The following is a 24,730-nucleotide window of genomic DNA, read 5'->3' as shown; positions in this document are numbered from 1 at the left end:
TCCTAAATATGCAAGGCTAGTCCAACATTCAGAAACCAGTCAGTGTAATTCAGCATATTAATGAATAACCAAAAAACAACCGATCACATTAATACATGTTGAAGCATTTAACAAAATTCAACATCCGTTCATAACAAAAATGCTTAACAAACTAGGAGTTTATGGAAACTTCTCAGTCTAATAAGAGATATTTGTAAAAACCTGCAGCTAATATATCTAATGGTGAAAGACTGAATAGTTTCCCATTAAGATCAGGAACCAGGCAAAGATGTTTACTGTTTTAGTGTATGTGTGCATTAAAGATATCATTTGTTCCTTTATTTCTGAGTATAAAAAATTTATGTTCTTTGTGGATAATTCTGAAAGTTAATAAAATGCCAAAGAATAAATTAAAAATCACCCATAAATCCACAAACCAGAGATCTAGACACATGTGCGTGTTATAATCAGGGCCATGCTATTTTATGAATTATCTTTTTAATTTATCCACACATAAACATCTTCCCATGTGATTTAAATTTTTTCTTTTACTTTTATTGGCTAGTTTTCCTCCTAATGGGTTTGTTTCAGGATTTGACTTGTTGTTTGAATCCAGGTTTTCCCGTGAGCAAATAACATACTGCTACTAATGGAACTTTACCAAACTTGTCCTCATTAAGACTCTTGTAGTTTTTGGTGCAGTGGAGCACCCCCTGGTTGAGTTCTGTGACACACCACCCTAGTTTTCCTTTCTTTTTTTGGCTCTTTCATTGTTTTTTTTACTGATTGTTTCTTGTCTTGTCTTTGTCTTTCTTTGAGCCCTTGTAGTAATAATCATAGAGTTGTGCTGTCCAGTAGGATAGCTAGCTGCTAGCCCTGTATGAATAGTGAAGTTTTAATTAAAATGATGTAAAATTTTAAAGTCAGTTTCTCAGGTGCTGAAGGGCTCAGTGGCCACATGTAGGAAGTGGCTACTGAATATGACAGCGTAGATAATATTTTCTGTCTTCACTGTAAGTTCTGTTGGGTAGCTCTATTGCTGTCAGAGGGTATGCAGTTGTAAAGAACAGAAACTCACTCCAAGGAGCTCAAAAGTGAAGCGTTTGTGCTGGAAACTATAGGAACATAACCAGGTGCAGCTGGCCTGCACTGCTGGAGAGTGCTGGGGCAGCTACTCCCTTCCCTTCCTCTGGGGTCCAGAGCTCTTCTCTTGGCTCCTCACTTCACATCTGCTCCATCCCCTCTCCGGATACCAGCTTCTTCCTCTGCCCTGCCAAAACTTCTGCATGGATGTGGTTTTGATTCACCACGACAGGATGTAGCCTGAACTCCATATGACCTTGTAACTCTAATCATCTCACTGTGCTTCCTATATCTCCTATATCTCTTAGTTCATATTCTCCAGACATCTGGCTCAAATCCTTCTCTACCCCAAGTTATTTGTCTTCCCCCTCTTTTTTTCAGCTTTATTGAGGTAGAGTTGACAAAAACTGCTGATATTTAAGGTGTATAATGTGATTACTTTGTTATATGTATACACTGAAATAATTACCAAAATCAAGCAAATTAATGTATCCATTACCTCACTTACCTTTTTTTTTTTTTTTTTTTTGGTGAGAAGTTAAAATCTACATACTCTCTTAACAAATACACTACAGTATTAATAACTGTAGTCACCATGCTGTACATTAGATCCTCTAGAATATATTCTTCCTGTAGCTGAAACTTTGTACCCTTTAACCAACATTTTCCCATTTTCTCTCACTCTAGTCCCTTGTAACTATTAGTCTACTCTCTGCTTCTGTAAGTTCTGCTCTTTTAGATTCCACATATAAGTAAAATCATGCGGTGTTTGTCTTTCTGTGTCTGGCTTATCTCACTTAGCATAATGTCCTCCAGGTTCATCCATGTTGTTGTAAATGATAGGATTTGCTTCTTTATTAAGGCTAAACAATATGTGTGTGCATGCCATATTTTCCTTATCTATTCATCAGTAGATGGATATTGGGTTGTTTCTCAATCTTGGCTATTAAGAGTAATGCTGCAGTGAACATGGGAGTGAAGGTAACTCTTTAACACAGTGCCTTGATCTCCTTTGGGTATATATCCAAAAGTGGGATTTGGGGGCCAAATCGTAGTTCTATTTTTAATTTTTTGAGTAACCTCCATACCTCCATAGTGGGCGTATCAGTTTACATTCCCACGAACAGTGTACAAGGGTTCCCTCTTCTCCATATCCTGGCCAACACTTACCTTTTGTCTTCTTGATAAAAGCCATTCTAACAGGTGTGAGGTGATAGCTCATTCTGGTTTTGATTTCCATTTTCCTGATTAGTGATATTGAGCACAACAGTACATGTACTTGTTGGCTTTTTGTATGTTTTCTTTTGAGAAATGTCTTTTCAGGTCCTTTGCCCATTTTTAAATCAGGTTGTTTTCTTGTTCTTGAGTTGCTTTAGTTCCTTTTGTTTTTTTGGATATTAATCCCTTATCTGGTAGATGGTTTGCAAATATTTTCTCCCATTTTGTAGGTTATCTCTTCATTCTGTTGTTTCCTTTGCTGTGCAGAAGCTTTTTAGTTTGATGCCACCAATTTGTTGGTTTTTGCTTTTCGTTGCCTGTGCTTTTGGGGTCCTATCCAAAAAATAATTGTCCAGACCAGTATCAAGAAGCTTTTCCCCTGTTTTCTTTTAGGGCCATAGTTTGTCAGGTCTCACATTTAAATCTTAAATCCATTTTGAGTTGATTTTTATGTATGGCGTGAAATAATGGTTCAATTTAATTTTTCTGCTGGTGGCTATCCAATTTTGCCAACACCATTTATTTAAAAGACCATCCTTGGGGTGCCTGGGTGGCTCAATCAGTTAAGCGTCCGACTATTGATTTCAGCTTGGATCATGAGAACGAGCCCTGCATCAGGCTCCATGCTGAGTGTGGGCCCTGGTTAAGATTCTCTCTCTAGTAGTCACTTATTTAGTTAAGTGGCTGACTCTTGGTTTTGGCTCAGGTCATGACCTCAGGGTCATGGGATCAGCATGGAGTCTGTTTATCCCTCTCCTAGCCCCTCTGTCCCTCTCCCACACACAGTCTCTCTGAAATAAATATTAAAAAATATATATCTCCCTCTGCCCCTCCCCTCTGCTCATCCTCTTTCTCTTTAAAATACCATCCTTTCCACATTGTGTATTCTTGGCACCTTTGTCAAAGATCAGTTGACTATGAATATGTGGATTCATTTCTGGGCTTTCCATTATGTTCCATTGGCTTATGTCTTTTTATACCAGTACTATACTGTCTTGATAACTATAGCTTTATAGTATATTTTGAAATCATACAGTATGATACCCTCGTCTTTGTTCTTCTTGCCTGAGACTTCTTTTGCTTTGGCTATATTTAGGGTCTTTTGTGGTTCCATACGGATTGCAGGATTTTTTCTGTTTCTGTGATAAATGCCATTGGAGCTTTGATAGGGATTGGACTGAATCTGTAGAGAGCTTTATGCTTTAGGCAGTATGGACATTTTAACAATATTAATTCTTCCAATCGATGAACTCAGGATATCTGTCCATTTATTTGTGTCTTCTTCCATCAGTGTTTTACAGTTTTCAATATATAGCTCTTTCACCTCCTTGGCTAAATTTATTCCTAAGTATTTTATTGTTTTTGATAAAGATGTCCTCTCAGAAACAAACTGAGGGTTGCTGGGGAGAAGGGGAAATTCTGTAACTGGGTGATGGGTATTAAGGAAGGCACGTGATGTAATAAGCACTGGGTACAAGACTGATGAACCACTGAACTCTACCTCTGAAACTAATAATACAGTATATGTTTATTGAATTAAAAAAAAAAGATGACCACTCTCACCAGTTGTATTTTAGTACAATACTCGAAGTCCAAGCAAGTATCATAGGACAAAAAAGTAACCAAAAAAAGTGTCTGGACTAGAAAGAAACTTTCTTTGTAGACAACATGGTTGTGTATGTAGAAATGCCTAATAAATTTGCAAGAAAGCTCCTACAGCTAATTAGTGATTTCAGCAAGATAGAAGGTCATCTTTTAAAAAGTCACTTTTATTTCTATATATTAACAACAAACATTTGGAAACCCAAAAACGTTTAAACTGCCATTCATAATAGGCTCCAAAAGAAAAAAGAAAAAAGAACTATGTATACATCTAACAGAAAACTGCAAAACACCAATGAAAGAAATCAAAGATGACAAAAATAAATGGAGAAACATACTGTGTTCATGGATTAGAAGACTTGATACTGTTAATGTTGATGTCACTCAAGTTTATAGATTTAATGCAATTTCAGTCAAAATCTAAGATTTTTTTGTAGATATAACTGATTCTAAAATTTATATGGAGAGGTAAAACTAGAATAATAGAAACAAAACAATTGAAAAAGAAACAAAAGACTCATAATACCCGATTTTAAGACCTACAATACAAGCTAAAATATTTATGATAGCGTAGTATCAGTGAAAAAAATAGGTACAAGTTGCTGTGGAAAAGAATAGAGAGTCTAGAAATGGCACACAATAGTGATTTTTTTTAAAGATGTAAAGACAATTCAATGGAGGGAGACAATCTTTTCAATAAATGACGCTGTACCACCTTAACATCTTCATACCATAAAAGAAACAACTCCTATAAAAAATTAATTCTGAATTGATTGTAGACCTAAATGTGAAAGGTAAAACTGTAAAATTCTTAGAAGTAAATTAGAAACTCTTTCTGACCTGAGCTCTTGGTATGCCCAAAGGACTATCCATAAAAGAAAAAATTGATAATTGGCTTTCTACAAATTAAAAACTTTTGCTCCATTAAAGATACTGTTAGAATGCAAAGAAGATATACAAATGGCAAATAAGTACATGAAGAGGTACTCAACATCATTAGACATTAGAGAAATGCAAATTAAAACCACAGTGAGATCCTATTATATATTTTTTAGAATGGCTAAATTTAAGTACTTAAAATACCAAGTGAGACTATGGAGCAGCTGGATCCCTTATACATTGCTGGTGGGGTTGCAAAATGATACAGCTACTCTAAACAATTTGGCAGGTTTTTTAAAAAGTTAAACATATACCTTCCATATAAGCTAGTATTTTTCCTAGAGAAATGAACTTAACGTTCACACAAAAACTTGTGTACAAAAGTTTGTGGTAGCATTGTTCAGAATTACCAAAATCTTGAAAGAACCCAAATACTCTTCAGCGGGTGAAAGGATAAACTAATTGTGGTATATCCACTCAGTGGAATGCTTATTCAATAAATAAAGGAAAAGAGTTACACATGCAACAGAATGGATGAATCTCAAAAGCAGTATGCTAAATAAAAGAAGCCAGTCAGTCTCATGGTTACATGCTGTATGATTCCAAGTACAAGTCATTTTGGAAAAGGCAGATTATAGGAACAGAGAACAGATCAGTGGTTGGCAGGAGTTAGGGGGAAGTAGAGGGTCTTACCAAAAAAAAGGGTGTTGGAATAGTTATGTATCCTATTTGTGGAGATAGTAACTAGATGTTATATGCATATGTTAAAACTCAGAACTATAAGCCTGGAAGAGTAAATTCCACTGTGTGTTAATTTTTAAAAATAAAAATGCTTCTCACTGTGATACATATGTCAAAGTTCATTTAATGATACTTAACCTCTGTGCATTTCATTGTCCCTAAATTTTGCATCACCTGAAAATAAAAATTGAAAACAAACAGAAAAGTGTTTGGAAGGTAGGAAAGAAACACTTAGGTGTTCTAATTAGGAAGAACTGTACCCTAAAGTATGAAAATACAATAGAATTTATAATGGCAAGGATCCATTTATTTTCCTTTTTAACACATAACCATGTTGTCTGTTTTCTTGACAATATACTGTGATTCACTGATTGCTACTTAATAATGATGGATAGTTTCTGGCCACAAGCTACATAAGAGCTCTTTTGTAATCTGTTTTTCTACCCATCAATTCCGATTCATTGTATCTCCCTTTGCCTTTTGCTACAATTCTCTCATCTGTTGACAAGGGGAAAGAATCAAGTTAGGAAAAAATCTGTTTTCAGTGTTCTCTATGAATTTGTTACATTTAAGATTTAATCATAAATTATTTTTTGACTAGCAAACGCAAGTTACACTGTTGATTGGGATTGTCTTTGGATTTTATAAAATAATAAACTTAACAGAGCCTTTATCTTAAATATTAGAGACCATTCTTTGATTTGAATGGAAATATTGTAGCACTTTGCTTGGGTGACAGTAGATGATGTCATATTAAATTTAAATTGATCTCCTCTGAGTGTTTATCTTTAGTGCATGTGCAATTTCTTCAGCACCAGAGAACCTTTCAGAGGCATTCTGTCAATACAGCTACCTGACAGTCATTTGTATTTGTAAACTGTGCATTTGGCACCTGCTGGTCTCTTGCATTGGAGCTAGTGGGGAGCCAAAATGGGTGTACAATGAAGTTATTGGTTGGTACATCTCAGTGGGAATTATTGAAGGGAAGAAACAGCACTTGCAGGACCTCAGGAGAGGATAAAAAGAAACTAGGAGTATTAACACAAGCCAGCTATTCTTTGCTCCCAAAAAAGGATGATTTAAAAAGTGAGGCAGTTCTACCAAAGTCAAGTGTTTATGGACCTGCATTTTAATTCTTGTTAAGAGATACGAGGAAAGGTTTCTAATTAAAATCTATAATGCATTTTAAAAATTTCAAGATTTCAGTAGAAGACTGAGAATTCATATAAGCAGAAATATAAAAATTGTGGAAAAATGCTTAATTTCTGAAGAAATGGAAATTAAAATGCAGGTGTCTTTTTATTTGTCATAGTAAAACAAACTTTAATACAAAAGAAACATGTTGGCAAGACTTCAAAGAACAAGTAGACAAGTAGCAACAAGAACTAATGTTTTGTAGGTGTAACTTGCCCACACTTAGAAAAGTTATTTACTCAACAGATTTCTCCTCAACTTATGATAGTTTGATTTAAAATGTTTTTGCTTGATGGTGGTGCAAAAGCAATACACAGTTAGTACTTTGAATTTTGTTCTTTCCCAGGCTAGTGATGTGCACTAAGATACTCTCTTTGCTGGTGGTGAGCAGTGAGCCACAGCTCCCAGTAAGCCTCATGGTCCCAGGCATCAACAACTGACACACTTAATATACCCATGCAACCATTGTTTATCACTTTCAGTACAGAATTAAACAAATTACATGATATTAAATACTTTATTATAAAATGGGCTTTGTGTTAGATGATTTTGCTCAAGTAGGGTATTTTAAGTGTTCTGAACACATTTTAGGGTAGGCTGGATATATTAAATGTATTTTCCATTTAGGATTTTTCAATGTAGGATAGGGTTATTGGGCTGTATCCCCCTTGTAAGTTGAGAAAGATCTATATTCTTTATTGGATACAACTCAAGGAAATAATTACAAAGAAAAAAAGGCTGATAGGTGGATATGCTTTAGTCTTTTTTGCTGTAAGGCATGTCTCTGTGCTGCAAGTTTGCTCATAGTGTGACTGGTAATTAGAGGAATAATGTTAATATAAATGAATGGTGTTCATATTGTTTTCCTCAGAATGTTTTGAAACTATCAAAGAAAAGTTTTTTCACCACTAAACAGAATTTAGGGGCGCTTGGGTGGTTCAGTTGGTTCAGTGACTTGTTTTCGGCTTTGGGTCATGATCTTGGGGCCCTGAGATCAAGCTCCACACTGGTGCTCTGTGCTCAGTGAGGAGGCTGCTTCTCTCCCTCTGCCACATCCTCTACTCACGTGTGTGCATCCTTTCTCTAAAATATTTTTTTAAAAAAGAAAATGCTTTAGTGGTGTATGAAGACCTCTTCCAACCTAAAAAGGAGGGACAGTTTCATGGCCTTGAGAAATACTTTGCTTTTCACAATGTTAAGCTATCCAGTGGGCTTTTCACAATGTTAAGCTATCCAATGGAGCTACCCATATAGTTGAAGAAGTTGTGAGATTTTGCCTTTTGCTAAAAAAAAAAAAAACCAAAACCATAGAAAAACTACACCCTGGTTTAAACTATTTTGGTAAAATTGGTTCCACTGGCAGTGAATGCCCTCAAGGACCTCAGTTTATATCTTGAGAAAGGACCTATTTGCTCCAGATTAAGGCTACAGAGGATCACCTGGCTGACACAGTGGTAGGCTACTAGTACTAGTAGTTTTGTTCTAGGCTCTTCATAGTAAGTACTCTGGTTGTAAAGTTACATAGTTTCAAGTGGTTAGCCCCTAATGCTATTTTTCTCTTGACCCCTGTTATTTTTAGTGTGATTGTGCAGAACATGAGGTTTTTAAGTTTTATATATATATATTATATATATATTATATATATGTTATGTATTTTTGTTATATGTATTTTAAGGAAAAAATATAATTTTATACATATTTCATATATATGTTATTTAAGTATTGTTATTTTAAGTTATATATATTTTAAGTTATATATATATTTATATATATATATATATTTTTTAAGGAAAAAATATAAATGCCCAAGAATTAGGAATGGTTAAGTTTTAGGACAACATCTTGATAGATTCTAATGCATCTTAAATATTAAATAAGCATAGAAAATAAGCATAGAAAAATTTCTGAAACAAGTGCAAGAATTAGAACACAAAACTGAACATCTATATTTCATGATTATAACTGTTTAAAATGTTTGCATCGGTATGGTAGGATTGTAGGTAAAATTTAAAGAAAAAAATTTTAATGTGTGAACCTGGTAAAATAGAGGTAAGTCCATTTTAACAGTTTAAGCTAAATTTTTATTTTACTTTTAATTTCAGAATTCCTGGAAAGCTAAAGCAATTCGTATTTGACTTACATTCTGGGAAACTGCACAGAGAATTCCATCATGGTCCTGACCCAACTGATATAGCCCCAGGACAGGTAGGACTCTTGTTTTTCAGTGGGAACTCTTTTTCAGTTAGCTTTGAAGAGGATCTAAAGCTCTTATACAAGGTTGAGTTTCTGCTTCTAAAGATCTTTATAATGAAATTCTGAACATACTCAAGATAATAAATTCTATTTTTTAAAATTCATTTTTAAAATTATGTAACTTCAGAAAAGTTGCAAGAATGATACAGTATAATTTCTTGATCACATAAACTGATGTGGTATATATCCTCTGTGGAATTTGGGTAAAAGGATTAAATACAGTTGGCTCCAAATACAGAAGCAAGAGGTAAGAACTAGAAGCACATAGATCAGTGAAGAAGTCAATGGATTCCATTAACTGGTCAAGTCTTCCTTAGGGCCAGATTGACCACACTATAAAGAAAATAATGATTCGTTATTCTTGCTAAACCATCCTAAGCACCTTCACTGGTGCTCAAAACTTAAGTTTTTTTTTTTTTTTTTTTTTTTATGTTGGCAAATTGAACACCAATAAAAAATAAATTTATTATTAAAAAATAATAAAAATAAATGTTTTAAATATAAAAAAAACTTAAGGTTTAATGCAGCTTTTCATTTGAGATGTAGAATGCCTCACAACAATTTATATGAAATTTTTGTTCTTGCTTTTTATGTAAATTTTAGCCTAAAAATTTGACTAGTTCTACTTTGTAACTTGTTACAAATAATTTCTATGTTCCTGCTTTGTTAAACACCCCTAAATGTTGCATTTTGATGCATTATTGAGTTAGATCATGTCTATTACCAGTATATACTAAGAGGAAAGATGATATGTAACAAAACTTATGCCCATATGCCCAGAACTTCACTGTTTTGCCCAAGAACCTCCACATATTAAAAGAAAAGCTAAGTCAGTTTTTTCTGAAGAGTCCAATTAAGTTCATTGTTGAGAGTTCCCTTTTAGAATCCAGTGACATGCTTTTCCTGAAGTTTGAGGTCAGGTTTTTCTTTGATAATTAGGCAGCTATAGAAGCAGTTTGTTGGCAATCACCTAGAGGCGATTATTTCCTTTAGGAAAGTAGGCCTGCTTAATATTTTATCAGGTTAGGAAAAGATGTTACTTACCATTATTATCCTAATTTACTTCAACTACTCCATTAGACAATGAGTTTCTTATATTTTATAGCAAAATAATTATGGCTTAAACCAAACATATATCTCAGTAAAAATACAAATAAAAAATGTATTGGGGAAGGGGAACATGAAAAAATAAAATGGGAAATGTGCAGACTCTGCTTTTTCATTATAATGGGAATGAGCCAGTGTCCGTGGTATGTACCACAGGTACTATGTGCCTATGTTAACTGGGGGATATTAAAACAATGACAACATGTTTGTTCTTGAGTTGCTCACAGTGTGGAGATAAAGGAGAGACTGACTACTTACCACTTTTCTTTGAAATTCTTAGAAGTCACTCTCAGAGTTCTGCTGTGTATTTTTGTCTACCGTTGGTGCACAAGTAAAATACTACAGAAATTAATTTCTTGCAGTATGGAAATGTTTATTTTCCTCCTTATGTCAACCAATTTCTGGTATCCAGGTAATTGCTAAATGAAAGCTCTATTTACAGAGTTGGTGCCTTTAATCCTCTTTGTAGTCAGTTTTTAAGAGTTTGGACCAAATTAATCACAGTTGTGCTACCTCTACAAAAGAGTCTAGGAAAGCACTTAGGTGTCAGGTATTTTGTTGCCTTCCACTACACCTCAGGAGCTGTCCACAGGTCCATAGGTAAGGGCTTTGTGGCAACCTTGCCCTGGAGAATATTTAGTAAGAGCAACTGAATGGGGAAAGCAAGATTTCAAACTTAACTCTGGTGTTTGTCACAACATCTTTATTAAGCAAATAATTACAAAACTACCATTCATCTGATACTTATTAAAACAGTGTAACTCCATAAAATATATTGATATAAAATGTTTTATTCTTTCTTTTGTAGCAAGTCCAAGATGTAGCAAGCAGTCCACCTGAGAGCTCCTTCCAGAAATTAGCACCCAGCGAATATAGGTATACTTTATTGAGGGATCGAGATGAGCTTTAAAAACTTGAAAAACAATTTGCAAACCTTTCAAACAGCAGCATCAACTTACGTGGTGGAAATAGTAAACCTATATTTTCATAATTCTATGTGTATTTTTATTTTGAATAAACTGAAAGAAGTTTTGGGTTTTTAATTTGTTTTTCCTCCCCCTGACTCAAAATGCATTGTCATTTAATATAGCCTCTTTTTAAAAACCTGTTAGGGATAAAAAAAATAAAAATAAAAATCAGAGGCCTATCTTTGCTTTAAATCTGTCCTGTAAAATTTTTATAAATCAAATGAAAGGTGACATTGCCAGAAACATACCATTAACTTGCACTACTAGGTTAGGGAGGACTTAGGGGCGTCTCCTGTGTAGTATGTGCTTTTCTTTATATACAACCAATCAATCTTGTTGGTATTTTCATTGTCACATTTCTCAAAGTTAAGAGGGTATATATTCTGGATACTTGGGAGGGGAATAAATTAAAATTTTCACACTGCGTACTGTGTTTTACTGATTGGTCGGATATTGCTTATGAAAATTCCATAGTGGTATTTTTTGGATTCTTAATATGTAACTTAAACATACTATGAAGAGGAGGAGAGCCATAAGCCAGAACATTTGGCAGGAATTGTCCTTATGAATTAAGAAAAAGAAAATGAAAAGTGTTATTAAATTTCTATGTGTTTGTCTAACAAAATGGCATATGGATGGCATTTAAAACTTTGAATTAAACCTAAATTTGAGATACTAGTGGAGGTTACCAGTATTGAACCAGATGACTTTTAAGGCTCCTCCTATCATGACACATTAATTTCCAAAGACAAAAACCAGCAGAGAAATTGTATTTCATTAATTCTAATCTTCTTCTATCTTGTAGAGTCTTGTTATAGTTGTATAGATCAACGACAGTAAGGCACATAACGTTCTTAATTTTTTTCCATTGTAAAATTGTTAGAGGACCCTACCCCCTCTAGATTCCCTGATTTCCCAGGCCTGCAGTGTATAGTCAAATGGGTCCCTGTGCCAGGCCTCAATACTGCCAGGGAACAAAACCAGAGGGAGAGGACCCTCAGTGTCATATCAGGAAGCCCAATGCCAGAGGACAGACAGGTTCAAAATTGGCTTTCCTCTGGGCCTGGGTTGGTGCTATAGGCCAAGAGTCATTTTATACTTGGAGTCTAAGTCAATCCCAGTTTGGGGAAAGATTATTTTTAAGCTTAAAAGGCTGACATGTGCCATTATATGTAGTGTGTAATATATGTAACATCTTCCATTTCTTTTAAAATAAAGTGAATATTTATAATGCATATTTAATGATTGTTATTTTTAAAAAATCAGCCTAGAGTTCTTAGTTATGCATGACTTACCCATCATTTCATTCAGAATAATAAATGTTAATAAGGTGATAAGGGGCATGTTTAATATATCTTACTAGACTGTTAATTAGAAAAGCAGGACAGAGCTTCCTCAAGGTTGGGTTTTAGTTCTGTTTAATTCATTGCTTTTAATCAATAACTCTGAAATCCAAGTTGTAGTCTTCAGGTCAGAGGATGGACCAAATCTGAGGCAGTTAGAATGAAAATTCATAAACCTTCAACAAGGCAGCACACAACAGCAAAAGCAGCATTTGCAATTAACTGGAATAAATTTATAATCCTGTAATTGGCTTTTAAAATATTATAAACAAAAGATAACATTCAAATATTGGATTGCAGAGAGCTGACTTGAGAGTAGTTATTATGAAAAAGGCCTCAAGGAACACATGTTCAATGTGATCGAAGATAACTGAATGGCTGCTAAAATAGATTTGAGGCTGCATTATTTAGCTTTTATGCATAGTGGGACTCAAATGTTTACTGAATGAGTGAGATGCAAAGTGATATTGTGGGTAATTTCTGTACCCCTCAAGGGCTATGTGCTCAGCAGGACTGGGTGCCCAGTTTTATAAAAGAAAAAAAAAAAAAAGCTCAAGTGCAAAACACCAAAATGTATTAGAGAAAATAAGTTTTTGCTATAGGGCTAGTGAGGGTGGAGTGAGCAGGAGGCCTGTGGCTAAGAAAATGAGAAAGGAAGTTAGAGAAAGAATGGGAGCTGACTGCAGGCCTTGAATGCCAAGCTGATAGGTCTGTACTGTGTCTTAGGGGCAGCAGAGATCCACTTACAGATTTTAAGCCAGGAAGTATGTTCATATTTAAGTTTGAGAAAGAATACTCTGGCAGCAGGTCTAGATATGATAAAATAGGTCCAGCACCCGAGAGAGAACGGTCAGAACTAAGAAATGGAGAGGAACAGATACAACATAACAAAGCTGCAGATTCCATAGGGATTTGTCACCAGCTGGACGTACAGAGAGAATGTCCAGGAACCTAGGACTCACAATTCAGACTTCTTCCCTCTGAACCATGCACCAGAGAATGTCACAGGTGTAAGTCTTCTCATTTATCCAGTCTACTTTGGGCTTCAGGCTCCTCAGCTGTGAAGAGAGAGAGAATGCAAGACTGAAGAACAGTTGAGCTGCAAAACCCAACCTAGAAGCAGTCCCTCTGCTTGCCAGCCTTTTCAAGTTTTTCAAAAATTGGTCTAGTAGTGAGGGGGACCATAAAAGGATGAAAACTTCTTTAGATGAAATTCTAAACAAGTTTTAAACAGTTAAGTGAACCTGGAGAAGAAGCTAGAGAATAGGCATCTAAAGCATCTCGTCAAGCTCCATGATGAAGTTGTCAAAGATCATGTACAGACGAAGGAAAAACTGGCAAGATAAGGGCCAAAAAAGAGAGTGAAATATAAAACTGTTGAAATACTAAAGCTCAAGGAGCTTAACCTTGCAGAAAGTGCTAAAGTTGCCAAGAAGGCATTAAAAAAATAGAAAAACCTGAGGGTAAAAAGAATAGATGAAGGAGTGTAATGGATTAACAATTAAGAAAACCCCTGGTCATCCCTTTCTCTTCTAGAAAAACACACACACATAAACAATTAAGAAAAGCAGAACTCAACTTTTATTTTTTTCCCTGACGAGAAGACCTAATCTAGCGGGGCTAAAATGAAGTTAACATTAAACAAAAAAGCAAAAGTGAGAAGTAAAAACAATCTTGCCACATTAAATAATTTTAGGGCTCTTTGGACCAAACTGCGGTATCCCAAAGAGCTGCTGGAAGTTTTAAGTGCTGTTAGCACTGGAAATCCTGAGGAAGACTGGAAGGGAACTCTCAATATTCCAGTTTTCAAAATAACTAGAGTTAATGGCTTTAGCTATTTTTCTAGATAAAACATCTCACAAACCAAACTGAAATGTTAGTAATCTATACTTGGGGAAAAGATTTAAATAGGTGGTAAGAATAAAACAGTTATCAATTTTTAAGCCCAATATTTAAAGACCCTGAAGACAGTTGTTTCAGGACTTAAATGGTTTTATGCTGATTATAACCGTTTATGTGTTCATTAAAACAGGTTGGATAGGACCTCTGCTTGGCAACTGTTTTTTAGCTGTGTTTGAATTTTTGTATGTATTTACAAGTAATAAAACTATATTTATAAAATATTCTATATTTTAGACTTTTTACTAATTCAATTTGTCATATGTCATAAATATAATGTGAACCTTTTACTCTGAACCCAGATGACCAGTTACAAGCTTTTCCAGTTTTTATTTTTTAGATTTAATCGTACTTGAATCAGAATAGGAAGCTATATGAATCCAGATGCTGATAGCTCAAACCTGGCCTTTAGTTTGTGTCCAGGCTCGCCCTCAGAGCACGCCGGGGAAGGACTGACCTGCCCTTAGACAGTGGGTTTTGGAGAGGAGGAAGAAAAGTGCAGCCTAGAAACTGCTTTTCTAAAATGCCCCCTTCCTTCTTCCCTTGCCTAACAAATTCTGTCTATTCATCGTTCAGTGCCCAGGACAGTTATCACCCTTTGTGGTCCCACAGCCCTTTATTGATGTATTTTAGAGGACTCAGTCTAATACACAGTTGGGAACATGTATCTGTTTTTCTTACACCACGTGAATGCCACAGATGCAGGAACTCCTCTACCTTTGTATTCCCAGCAATCGAGAGCACTGTAAGATCAATAATTCTTATGGGGGGGGGGGGAGCCAAATTACATCATAAATGAAGAAAGGATAGGAAAATATCACTGTCCCTAGAATGGACTCTGCTCCAGGAGAATTAGTAGAGGCTGTCATTTTTCTCTATTAACATGTTACTGCAGGGACGCATGGGTGGCTCAGTTAAACGTCTCTTGGTTTTTGGCTCAGGTGGTGGGATCGAGTCCCGCCTGGGGCTCCATGCTCAGTGGGGAGGCTGCTTGAGGCTTCTCTCGCTCTGCCCCTCCTGCCCTCTCTCTCTCTCAAAGAAATAAATCATAAGAAAGTCTGACTGTAGTAGCAAAGCACTGCTAGGAATTGCTGCCCTGTTGTTTCCAGCTCTGGGCCACTCCAGTAGATCGTGTAATTGCCCTGTCTGTGCTGTGCTTCATTTTACTTACTGGGATGGGTGACAGGGAGAAAGCTGCATGGCAACTCCTCTGATGTCATATGTAAATTTGCACATGACACAGGATTCGATCAGTCTGGGAAGCCTGATACTATGATTGTTTTCCTGCCCTCACCACTGCCCCAAATGCATCCTCCCTGGCTACACACAGAGGGAAATAGGATAGAGCATCTATCCTGACGGACCCATTCTTCATATCTTCATAAAGAACATGGCTTTCTGATTTAACATATTGTTTGACAGTCTATTTCAGAATTTTTCTAGATTACAAGGTAAATTCCCTGGTCCATGGCTTTTGAAATAGAACTTTACCCCTTAAATTTTAGCCTTCTGCCCACGCTCAGTATTCTGGCACTTTTTTATTTTCTGGTCCCTCAGAAATTAGTGGTAGTGCTTTACAATCACATTTACAAGTTCCCACTAACCTTAGGAGGATGATATTTGCCCAAGCCTAGAAACAAATTCTTTTAACACAGATGCTTTTTTTGAGGGGGAGGGAGAGAACAAACTCTGCACTTATTTTCGTTGCTCTTATAACTAGGGTGACCATGTAATTTTTTTCATCCAAACTAAGATATTTGAGAGTGAAAGGAAGCATTAGTAATAACTGCACCAGGACAAAAGATGTAAATCAAGATCGTCCCAGACTAGCTGGGATGTATCATCACCCTATTCCTACCTGGACCTGTTAATACATTTTCATGTTTGGGTATCTTCTTATCAGAGAAAAAAAAAAGATTTACTCTCCACACCCCCCCCCCCAGTCACCTGTCATCATTATACCATATTCTTAATAACAAGCCTTTTTTGAAAAAGTTATTTTCAGAATTCTTGGTGTTTCTATCAAGTCTCCACTCATTTTAGAGGTCCTCCTAACAAGATTCTCATAGGTCCATGATGCTTTCTCATTAATGTGCTGTTCCTTTAAACTTTAGGAAAAAATAGTAACAATTACCATAACAGTAGCCTCCTAACATTTGTACATTTAATATGAACCAGCCTCCATCCTGGACACTTAACATGTACTAATTGTTTTCATCTTCATGACACCCCTGTAAGACAGGCCAAGGTATCAACAGGGAAGGGGAAATTCAAGTACGTGAAGGCTAAGAAGTCTTGAGTTGTTCACCCTCACCCCAACGCAAATAACAGGTAGCAATTTGTAATGAACACTTAAACCTAGTAAGGAAAGAAAGGGAACTAACGTCCATGAATAAACTTAGTAAGTGCCAAGCACTTTATTCCTTTTCATTCTTGTCAACTCGCTGAAAAGCTGTTTGGTGGGAAAAGTACGTGAACTTGGGTACTGGAGACCTTGGGTCAAAATCCCGTCACATGCCTACCCCTTCACTTCAGCCCTGCACTTTCTTAATTCTAGTCTCCCTGCCTGCCTCACAGAGCAATTAAATTCCTGCTGCTACTTCCGTTTTAATACTAGGCCATCAGATTCTAAATCCTTCTTGGGTCCCTACTATACTGACCCCATCAATCCTATGGAAGATTGAAGATAAACCCAACTTTTCCAAACAATTTCTTCAGTGATTCAGATCCCATATCCTCTTTAAGTCATGACTCTTAGTTGGAAAAATAGAAATAGCTTTACCTCCAAATTCTGAAATTTTCAATTCATGGCTCCCAAGTCCTGGAGGTATTTTCCAGATTTCTTCTGTTGCATCATTCAGTCCTATGTTAATATATAAAAGTGAGTATTGAGCAAAGGTTTGAAATGTCTTGGAAGGCTTTTTCACATATCCATATATATCCCTGAAAGATGGTACAACACCCAAGCTAGGACCCCATCATTCATTACCTAGAAGTCACTCTTGGGAGGTGTATTTATTTTCCCTTTCTCATCAGTGTATTTCATTCCAAAAAATATTCCAAGAAGTAGATGATATAGTCCCTGCCCTGAAAGAAGCTTACAGTCTAGTTGGGGAGATCATACCACTACAAATGAGAAGTTTATAGCTATGAATTTATAAAACTGCAGAATTTGCCACAAGTGAATGAAGCCAATGAATTGCAGTGGTTAAGAAATACTCCTGTAGAAATGGAAAACTGGACCATGAAAGTCTTGGCCACCAACAGGTAAATTTCATGACTATTTTCTCAGTGGGCTTTCAATAAATATTTATGGAATAAATAGCAGGACAGGAAGAAAGCAGGCATTCAGTATGAAGCAGAGGATCTCACAGCAGAGAGACAAGAAAGCACAAATCACTTCTTGCATGTGGGAAAGGAAAGCAAATATGCCAAACATACCAAGAACTCCGGCAAAGGTGAGGTTTACTAACTTCCCAGGCAAGGAAGGCCTTAAAAGGAAGAACTCTGAGGATTCTAAGTCTTATCTGATGCAAAGCAACACATTGATTCCTTTGAACAAAGAATTATTAGATTAAAAACATGCATAACCACCTTAGTCTCTATTTCCAAACTACCGGCTTCACCACTCTCAACATCTAATTCCTTGGTTTTTCTCTGAGCACGCTATCCTCTTTCATGTTTTCAACCCTTTGTACGTGCAATTCCTCTGCCACCCCAGAGCCCACAACTCTGTCTTCAGTCAGGCAAAACCTTCTTTCAGGTACTGCTCCAATAGCACAGGTCCCACCAAGCCTTCCCCTTTTATTCCAGGCAGCAAACCACTTCATCTTCGGTGCCTTATCTTACTTTGTTCATTCCTCTTATAAGGTACTTACCACATGTTACCGTGATTTATTTGCTTTATGTATCAGAATTCATTAGCTTGAATGGTTTACGAGGGTAGATTCTCTGGGTCTAACATTTTTCTATGTATGGCCCTGGCACTAAACACACAACAGGCATTCAATTCACTGTTTGTTGAATGAATTTATTGCGTGTTTCCTTATACAAGCACCACTCAACAACATAATGAATTCAGTAAGCTTTACAGAATTTGTAGAAATTCTCACCATTGGGCCTTTTCTTGTGCTGACCCTTGCTAACATCAAGGGTTTAACAATAAAATGGAAAATATCTTAGGGTGTTTAATTAATGAAGTCCAGGTAAACATTTTTTTCATGATTAACCATAATACAAGAAAATCTCAAGTACTTGAGAAATGTATGAATAACATGTATCTTGAGTTGTTCTTCTCAAATATTTATTAGTCAAGTTTCTCACAGGAGCTAGACAATGGTCCATTCAAGGCTGGAGTATCTATGCTGCTGAAGAAAAGTCCCCATGCTCTGGCTATCGGATGCACAGGTGACAAGACTGACATTGTTTCGGAGGTTAAATTGGATATAATTTCTTCTGGGGGGACAAAAGATTTTCCTTAACTTTCAGGCTGACTAGTTGTGTAAAATGCAGTATTATAGAATTTTCATCTGAACAAATGTAAACATTTTATTACCAGTTTGTAACTTTTAAAAACCTTAAAATCATTTTTATGGAATGTCTGATTCTCAGTGGCACTGTCAGATGGTGAGTAGTTGAGTTTGAAGAGAGAAAGCTAAGGCCAGAATAAGGAAAGCTGTGAAGGCCAACCTAAGGGGTTTGAACGTTATTGAGTATTCAAGGGAGAACCACTGGAAATTATTTCAGCAGAAAAATGGAAGAGGGACCTGGTTCTCATTCCCGTGGCAGTGAAGTGAGGAATGGCTTAAAGTTGGGGAAAATGAGGTAGGGGGAATGAGGTAATACAGTCATTTACTAGAGTGATGACCATGAATATATTTAGAAGTGGATACAACTAACATTCAAAGTACAATTGACAGGACCCAGTGAGAGACTAGATATGAAGAATGGAGAGTGTCAAGCTGCTAACTGCTGGGCTTTACAGTTAGCGAATCCCTGGCTGGAACAGGGGAAGGAAGGCAGCCACACTAAGAAAAAGCTTAGCATGGGAGAGACAAAGCCAAAATTAGCACTCTGATCTCCTGATCCCCCATCCTATTTTCTTTTCACTATAGCTATTGCCTGATCTGGAATTTAAGCTGGTCTGAAAGACCATAAGCCTCAGCATGCAACTTGATATAGCATAACAAAACCTCAGTTAAATTACTTTGAGGGTTTTGGCTTTTTTTTTTTTTTTTTTTTTTTCTTAGACCTTGGTATAATTCTAGCTGTTGTGCTAACTAGCTTTGATCTTGGGCAAATCATTTTTATTCAATTTATTTTTTTTATTCAATTTATTTCTTTTTTGAATTTACACAGATATATTTCTTATCTCTGGAAATAAATAATTTCTTTGAGGGTAGTAATGTGAAAAATAATATGCATCTTTTTCCACTGACTGTTTATAATACCAAAGAAGTTTCTCTGTAAAATGGTGTCAAATTAACGAATATAAATACCAAGAACCACCTGTTACAAACAAAATGAAATGTTAAAAACACAAACAGAACCTGAATTGTTTACATTAATTTAGGCTCATGGGGAAGATGTCCTACCTTTTATTAGTCTTCTGATTCTAAGAACATTGTCTAATATTCCTAAGTATCTGAGAGCAAAGCTACATTGTACTTTAACACAAGAGAAGAACTTGTCCATTTCACAAGAGAACCTTTTCCCCAGGCTTTTCATCATCCTTCCTCCCAGATGTTATGTGGCAGCAATGAAGGGCAAAGGGGACCCTGAGAAACACCTTTCAGTTTTAAGTTAACAAAAAGCATGGCTTGGTTTGGTTTCTGTTCTTCACTGGAGAGAAATGCTGCACATTACATACTTCTATTTCCAGATTCCTCACCTTCTTGTGATTGATATTATCAACATTTCAGTCCTTACTCCTGTGCAAACTACTTATGACATTTACAAGCAGCCCACAGACAAAGGTTTTGGGACTTGTAGGATTCTCCCTTTATAACATTCAGCTTCAATATAAACTAAAAGTTCTTGCTCCAGGAACTCTGGCCAGCATACCCGCTTTCTGGGTTATTGGCTCCAGCAAAGGTGGGTAGGAGAACTAAGCCAGCAGAAGAAAAGCAAAACTGAGAAAGGAAGAGAGGAGAGGTCATAAGGACAAGGGAGTGTAATCCGTGACTAATAAAATGCTGAGATGGCTTTTCTATGTGGTTTGCAAAATGTCTTTGGAGCCAATTCCAAAAGAAAAGTTTCAAACATGTTCTAAGTAATATAGCATCACTGCAGTAAGTACATGGCTTCCCAAGGGTACCATTTTAAAAGACAGTAATCATTTGATTCTATGAGTTATGATAGATTTTTAAAACAGTAGAGTTCATTTTTAATATATAAAAAAAACACTGAAAAGATGGCTATAACTCACGGAATACAAGGAAATTTGTAGGATGCGTAGATGGGATAGAAACATTTTTAATTTTACAGTCTAAGGACCAAATTCAGCTAGGTAACTGCATCAGCCACTATTAAAAACTTTGAGGCTGCAGGACACTTCATGACAAAAGATAAAACAAAAAACAAACAAAAAATCCACAAATTGTTGGCACATGAAATTTCACAGCAAGCCTGCCTTATAGAATATACTGGTGTTTAGGTGAAGCAGGATGAATGAATCAGTTTTATACACAGAAGTATGAGAGTAACTGAAATTTTTGTAGTTCAAGAGACCTGGTTAACATTCCTCTGGTTTCAACCTTTTACAGCTGAATAACCCTTTGCAAGTCACTTAACTTCTTTGAGACTCAGTTTCCTTACCTATATAATGCCTAGTGAAGTGCCTGGAAAAGAGAAGATATTCAATAAATACCAGTTCCTCCATAGGGTGTTTTCTTCTTTTCAAACTAAGAGTCACAACCCATTGGTAGATTATGAAATCAATAGGTAGGTTGCAACCAGCCATATTTTAAAAACTGAAATAAAAAACATCAGAGAACACTACACATAATGGTATTGTTCCATTATTCATATGCTGAGTTCTGATGTAAATGCATTTTTTTACCGTGGGTTACAACCACAAAGTTTCAAGGTCTCTAGGGAGAAATTCTCGTATTAGTAGATCAAAAAGTCTTTAGAAAAACAAAAAAAAAGTCTTTAGGAGCATTGCATTTATTCAAATGAACTTCTATATATTTTCTCCCCCTAATCTGTATTTTCCACCTCTGTGACTTCATTTTATAACTGGAAGTTTATACCACTATAATTTTTAAGAACTTAATCAAAGTGACCCTTATCTTCTAATCTGAATCTAGTAAAAATAAGACATGAATCACAGAAAAGATGAATTTAATCTGATACCTAGGGCATTAAATTCAGTTTAAGATTGGCTTCTGCATCATATTAACTAATTCATACCTCTAAACACTTTATAGGTATATCATTTATAGTTGATTAAACACTTCAAGAAATTTCTACAAAAAGTTAGCTATTATGTTCTATTATGGGGAAATTAGATACAACTTCTAAATAATTTTAAATGATAAGACTTTGTAAAAGGACTGTGGTTTACCTGAGCATAAATAAAGACTGCTCCTGATATTCCAATCCTGATTAGTAAAAATCAAAGGCTTATATGAGCACATACAGTGGTGTCCCAAACTGGCTGGTAGAAAATAAATCCCCAAACAAAATATAAGCTTCAATTATAGGCCTATTCTCTTCTCTAGTTCTCAGTGTAAAACTAGCCTGACAGGATAATGAGTCCCTAGTGCCAATAAGATGGTGGATGGACTAAGAGGCACCTGGCTGGCATAGGCAGTTAAGTGTCCAACTCTTGGTTTGGCTGTCATGATTTCAGGATTGAGCCCCACATCAGGCTCCATGCTCAGCTCAGAGTCTGCTTAAGACTCTCTCCCTCTCCTTCTGCCCCTTCCACTCATGCTCTTTCTCTCTAAAATAAATAAATCTTTAAAAAAAAAAAAAGATGATGGGCTAAAAAGTGTAGCCAACTGTGGGCTGGCAGAGTGGGAATGATATGGAGCCATGAAGACTGGGCCACGCTGAAAGCCAAAACACTTAGAAATTATAGAATTCAATGATACAGCTGAATCCTGATGTAACTAATACCTTAAATTTATAATTTTATAAATTTAAAATTTAAATTTATATGGCATAAAATTTAAAAATGTTATCAATTTTTTGACCAGGCCAGATTGGCTATTGTTAGAGTTACCTATGGGGCTGAAGTTAAGCAACCTGGGTGAGTCTGGTCCTCACTCTGGTCTGACTACCCTGTGTTAAAGGGACAGCAAGAATCAGAAAATATTTAAAGAGGTGGAGCTCCAAAGCAATTATCCCAACCTTACGGATACCCAGTATCAAATACTGGATCAGAATCTAACGCTTATTCAAAGCACTTCCTTCTTGGCATTCTACTGAAGATACAAGTCAGCAGATAGCAATACTTGATATTTTCCAGTTATTTGATGGCAGTAAAAAATGGTGCTTTCTCTTCATTAGAATTCATTGATGAGTCAAAAGAAAAAAGTGTGAGAGAGGTCTGTCTAGATTAGAGAAAGAAGTAAAAGGTAGCAAACAAACAATAAAAATTATCAAGAGTAAACTCAGCAAGAGAGAAGTAATAAACCACTCAGCCACCTGAGGACTATTGGGGCTCCTGAGCTCACACATTTTGTGGTATAGGTATCCATTCTTCTGCCCCCAGAAAATAGTAATGATTAAGGCAAAAGGTGGTTCCCTCCTATTTCAAATGAATTGGGGGGTACAGGATGAGGCTACCTATTATTTTCAATTCTTTTTCAAAAAATTAAAACCTTTTTGCTATTTGAGATACACACTGCATTGGGCTGAGCCATGCTTGCTGTCAATGTCAAGTGTTGGGATTAGCACCACAAATCCTTCATCAGGACCAATCTTGGCAACAGGCTTTGTCTATCATCTTGAGTGTGAGAAAAGCCGAGCAAGAATGCCATTCTTAGGAAGAAGTAACAGCTGTGAAAAGTAAAATAAAGCACAGGAGACAGCAAAGCCTGGGGAAAAAGATGGTAGTAACAGAAGTGAGGTAGAAAGCTAGTTCTTAGCTCCCCCAAGGGCCAGCTGAAAAGTCTTAGGGTCAGAGATTCCCTGTGTGGCAGGCACATCAGTCTCTTGAAATTGTAAGACGTCCCAAGAAATGGTCTGGTATCGCCCTTACCCTCTGCTTATTCTTTATCTCAAACTCTAACAGTGTTGGAAATATTTGGAGATTTCTCTTCTTTTCTTTCTCTCTTTAACCTAGAGGTTACAGGAAAGGATGAACAGAGATGGGAGACAATACAAGAAAGCAGATTATGAGACAAGTCCTCAGTACATATGGGTAGAATCACCCCCTGAGTCAGAATTACAAGGGAGGGAAGGCAGAGGGCACTAGATCTTTGAGGTGTTAAGAGACAGGCTGACAGAGCAAGTTTAGTGACTGGCTCAATAGTCTCCTATCACTCGAGAGTCTGTGTTCTTTATTTAAAGAGACAGAAGGAAGAGTTCAGAGGAGAAGCTTGTGTCACAAACTAAGATATCTCAAAGAGAAGTGCACCTTCTTACACTTCTTACATTTTCTTACATGATTAGTGTCCCTCATCAGAATATACAGGTGGACCAAGCCACAAGAGGGTTCACCAAATGGATTCCACTATGTAGTTCACCCCTGCCCCTCACCAGATCCTGATTTCCTTATTTGATAAGAAAGGCTCCTGAACTCCCCATTCTTTTCTTTGTTAACAGGCCTAAATAACCTCCTATATTTAGGAGATAAATAAGCATGCTTATAATACACTCAGCCTTTGGGTCTCCAAGTCAGGGTTATGGAATAAACATCATGTCCACACATTTCGAGTCCTTATCAATATTATAAATTCATTTTTCACATTTCCAGGCAGAAAATCTGCTCCTTGGCAGTCTTTAAACTTTACCTGACAACGTAGCTCACCCTCAGTCCAGGCTCCTCAATCTCTAACATCTCTGTTAACACTCCAGCAAACAACAAAATACATCCACTCATCACAGTTCAATCCCACTTGAGCATCTACAGCCACTATCTTGATAGAATCATGTTCCAAAAGCTGAGTGTCCAACAGCAGCAAAAGTCCTCATTAGAATAGACATGTTGGCGCCAATAATACTAAAGTTTGGTTTTTAACTGCATTTTTTGTCAGTTTGGCTGGGAAGGTCTGGACAGCTGGAAGTGAGCTTCTCCATCATTTTCTGTTTCTTTCTTTGTATCAATTTTCCACCTGTGAAGCCCAACACCCCACCACCAAGTGCAGCTGCAATTCCTGCCACTTTGAAGCCTGCAAGGAGGCCAATCGGACCCCCCACCACTCCTCCGATGAGTGCACCTGCCACAGGCAGAGCTGCCAGCTTGTATTTTGCAGCCTGTAAAAAAAAGAAAAATAAAAAAAATAAAAAATT

At 36.5% G+C, this 24,730-nt stretch overlaps 2 protein-coding genes across 9 annotated transcripts in view; one reads left to right on the top strand and one right to left on the bottom strand.

Moving 5' to 3' along the window:
- The window catches only part of ERP44 (endoplasmic reticulum protein 44), a 92,974-nt gene extending 81,758 nt beyond the window's left edge, over positions 1-11,216 (top strand). For all 4 annotated transcript variants that reach the window (XM_077912694.1, XM_077912695.1, XM_077912697.1 and 1 more), the window contains exons 11-12: positions 8,799-8,901; positions 10,865-11,216. In XM_077912694.1, the coding sequence (XP_077768820.1) occupies positions 8,799-8,901; positions 10,865-10,966 (205 nt within the window). In that variant the 3' untranslated portion in view covers positions 10,967-11,216. The remainder of the gene's footprint in view (positions 1-8,798; positions 8,902-10,864) is intronic.
- The window catches only part of STX17 (syntaxin 17), a 72,990-nt gene continuing 59,128 nt past the window's right edge, over positions 10,869-24,730 (bottom strand). For 3 of the 5 annotated variants that reach the window (XM_077912698.1, XM_077912699.1, XM_077912700.1), the window contains exon 8: positions 18,276-24,694. In XM_077912698.1, the coding sequence (XP_077768824.1) occupies positions 24,455-24,694 (240 nt within the window). In that variant the 3' untranslated portion in view covers positions 18,276-24,454. Of the gene's footprint in view, positions 13,426-17,048; positions 17,130-18,275; positions 24,695-24,730 lie in introns of those variants that run through there. The other 2 variants (XR_013388169.1, XR_013388168.1) reach the window with 2 other exon arrangements.

This window comes from Canis aureus, chromosome 10 (assembly GCF_053574225.1).
Source record: "Canis aureus isolate CA01 chromosome 10, VMU_Caureus_v.1.0, whole genome shotgun sequence".
Taxonomy (NCBI): domain Eukaryota; kingdom Metazoa; phylum Chordata; class Mammalia; order Carnivora; family Canidae; genus Canis; species Canis aureus.
Note: the sequence above shows the minus strand (reverse complement) of the source record. Positions and strands in the feature narration are given on the sequence as shown.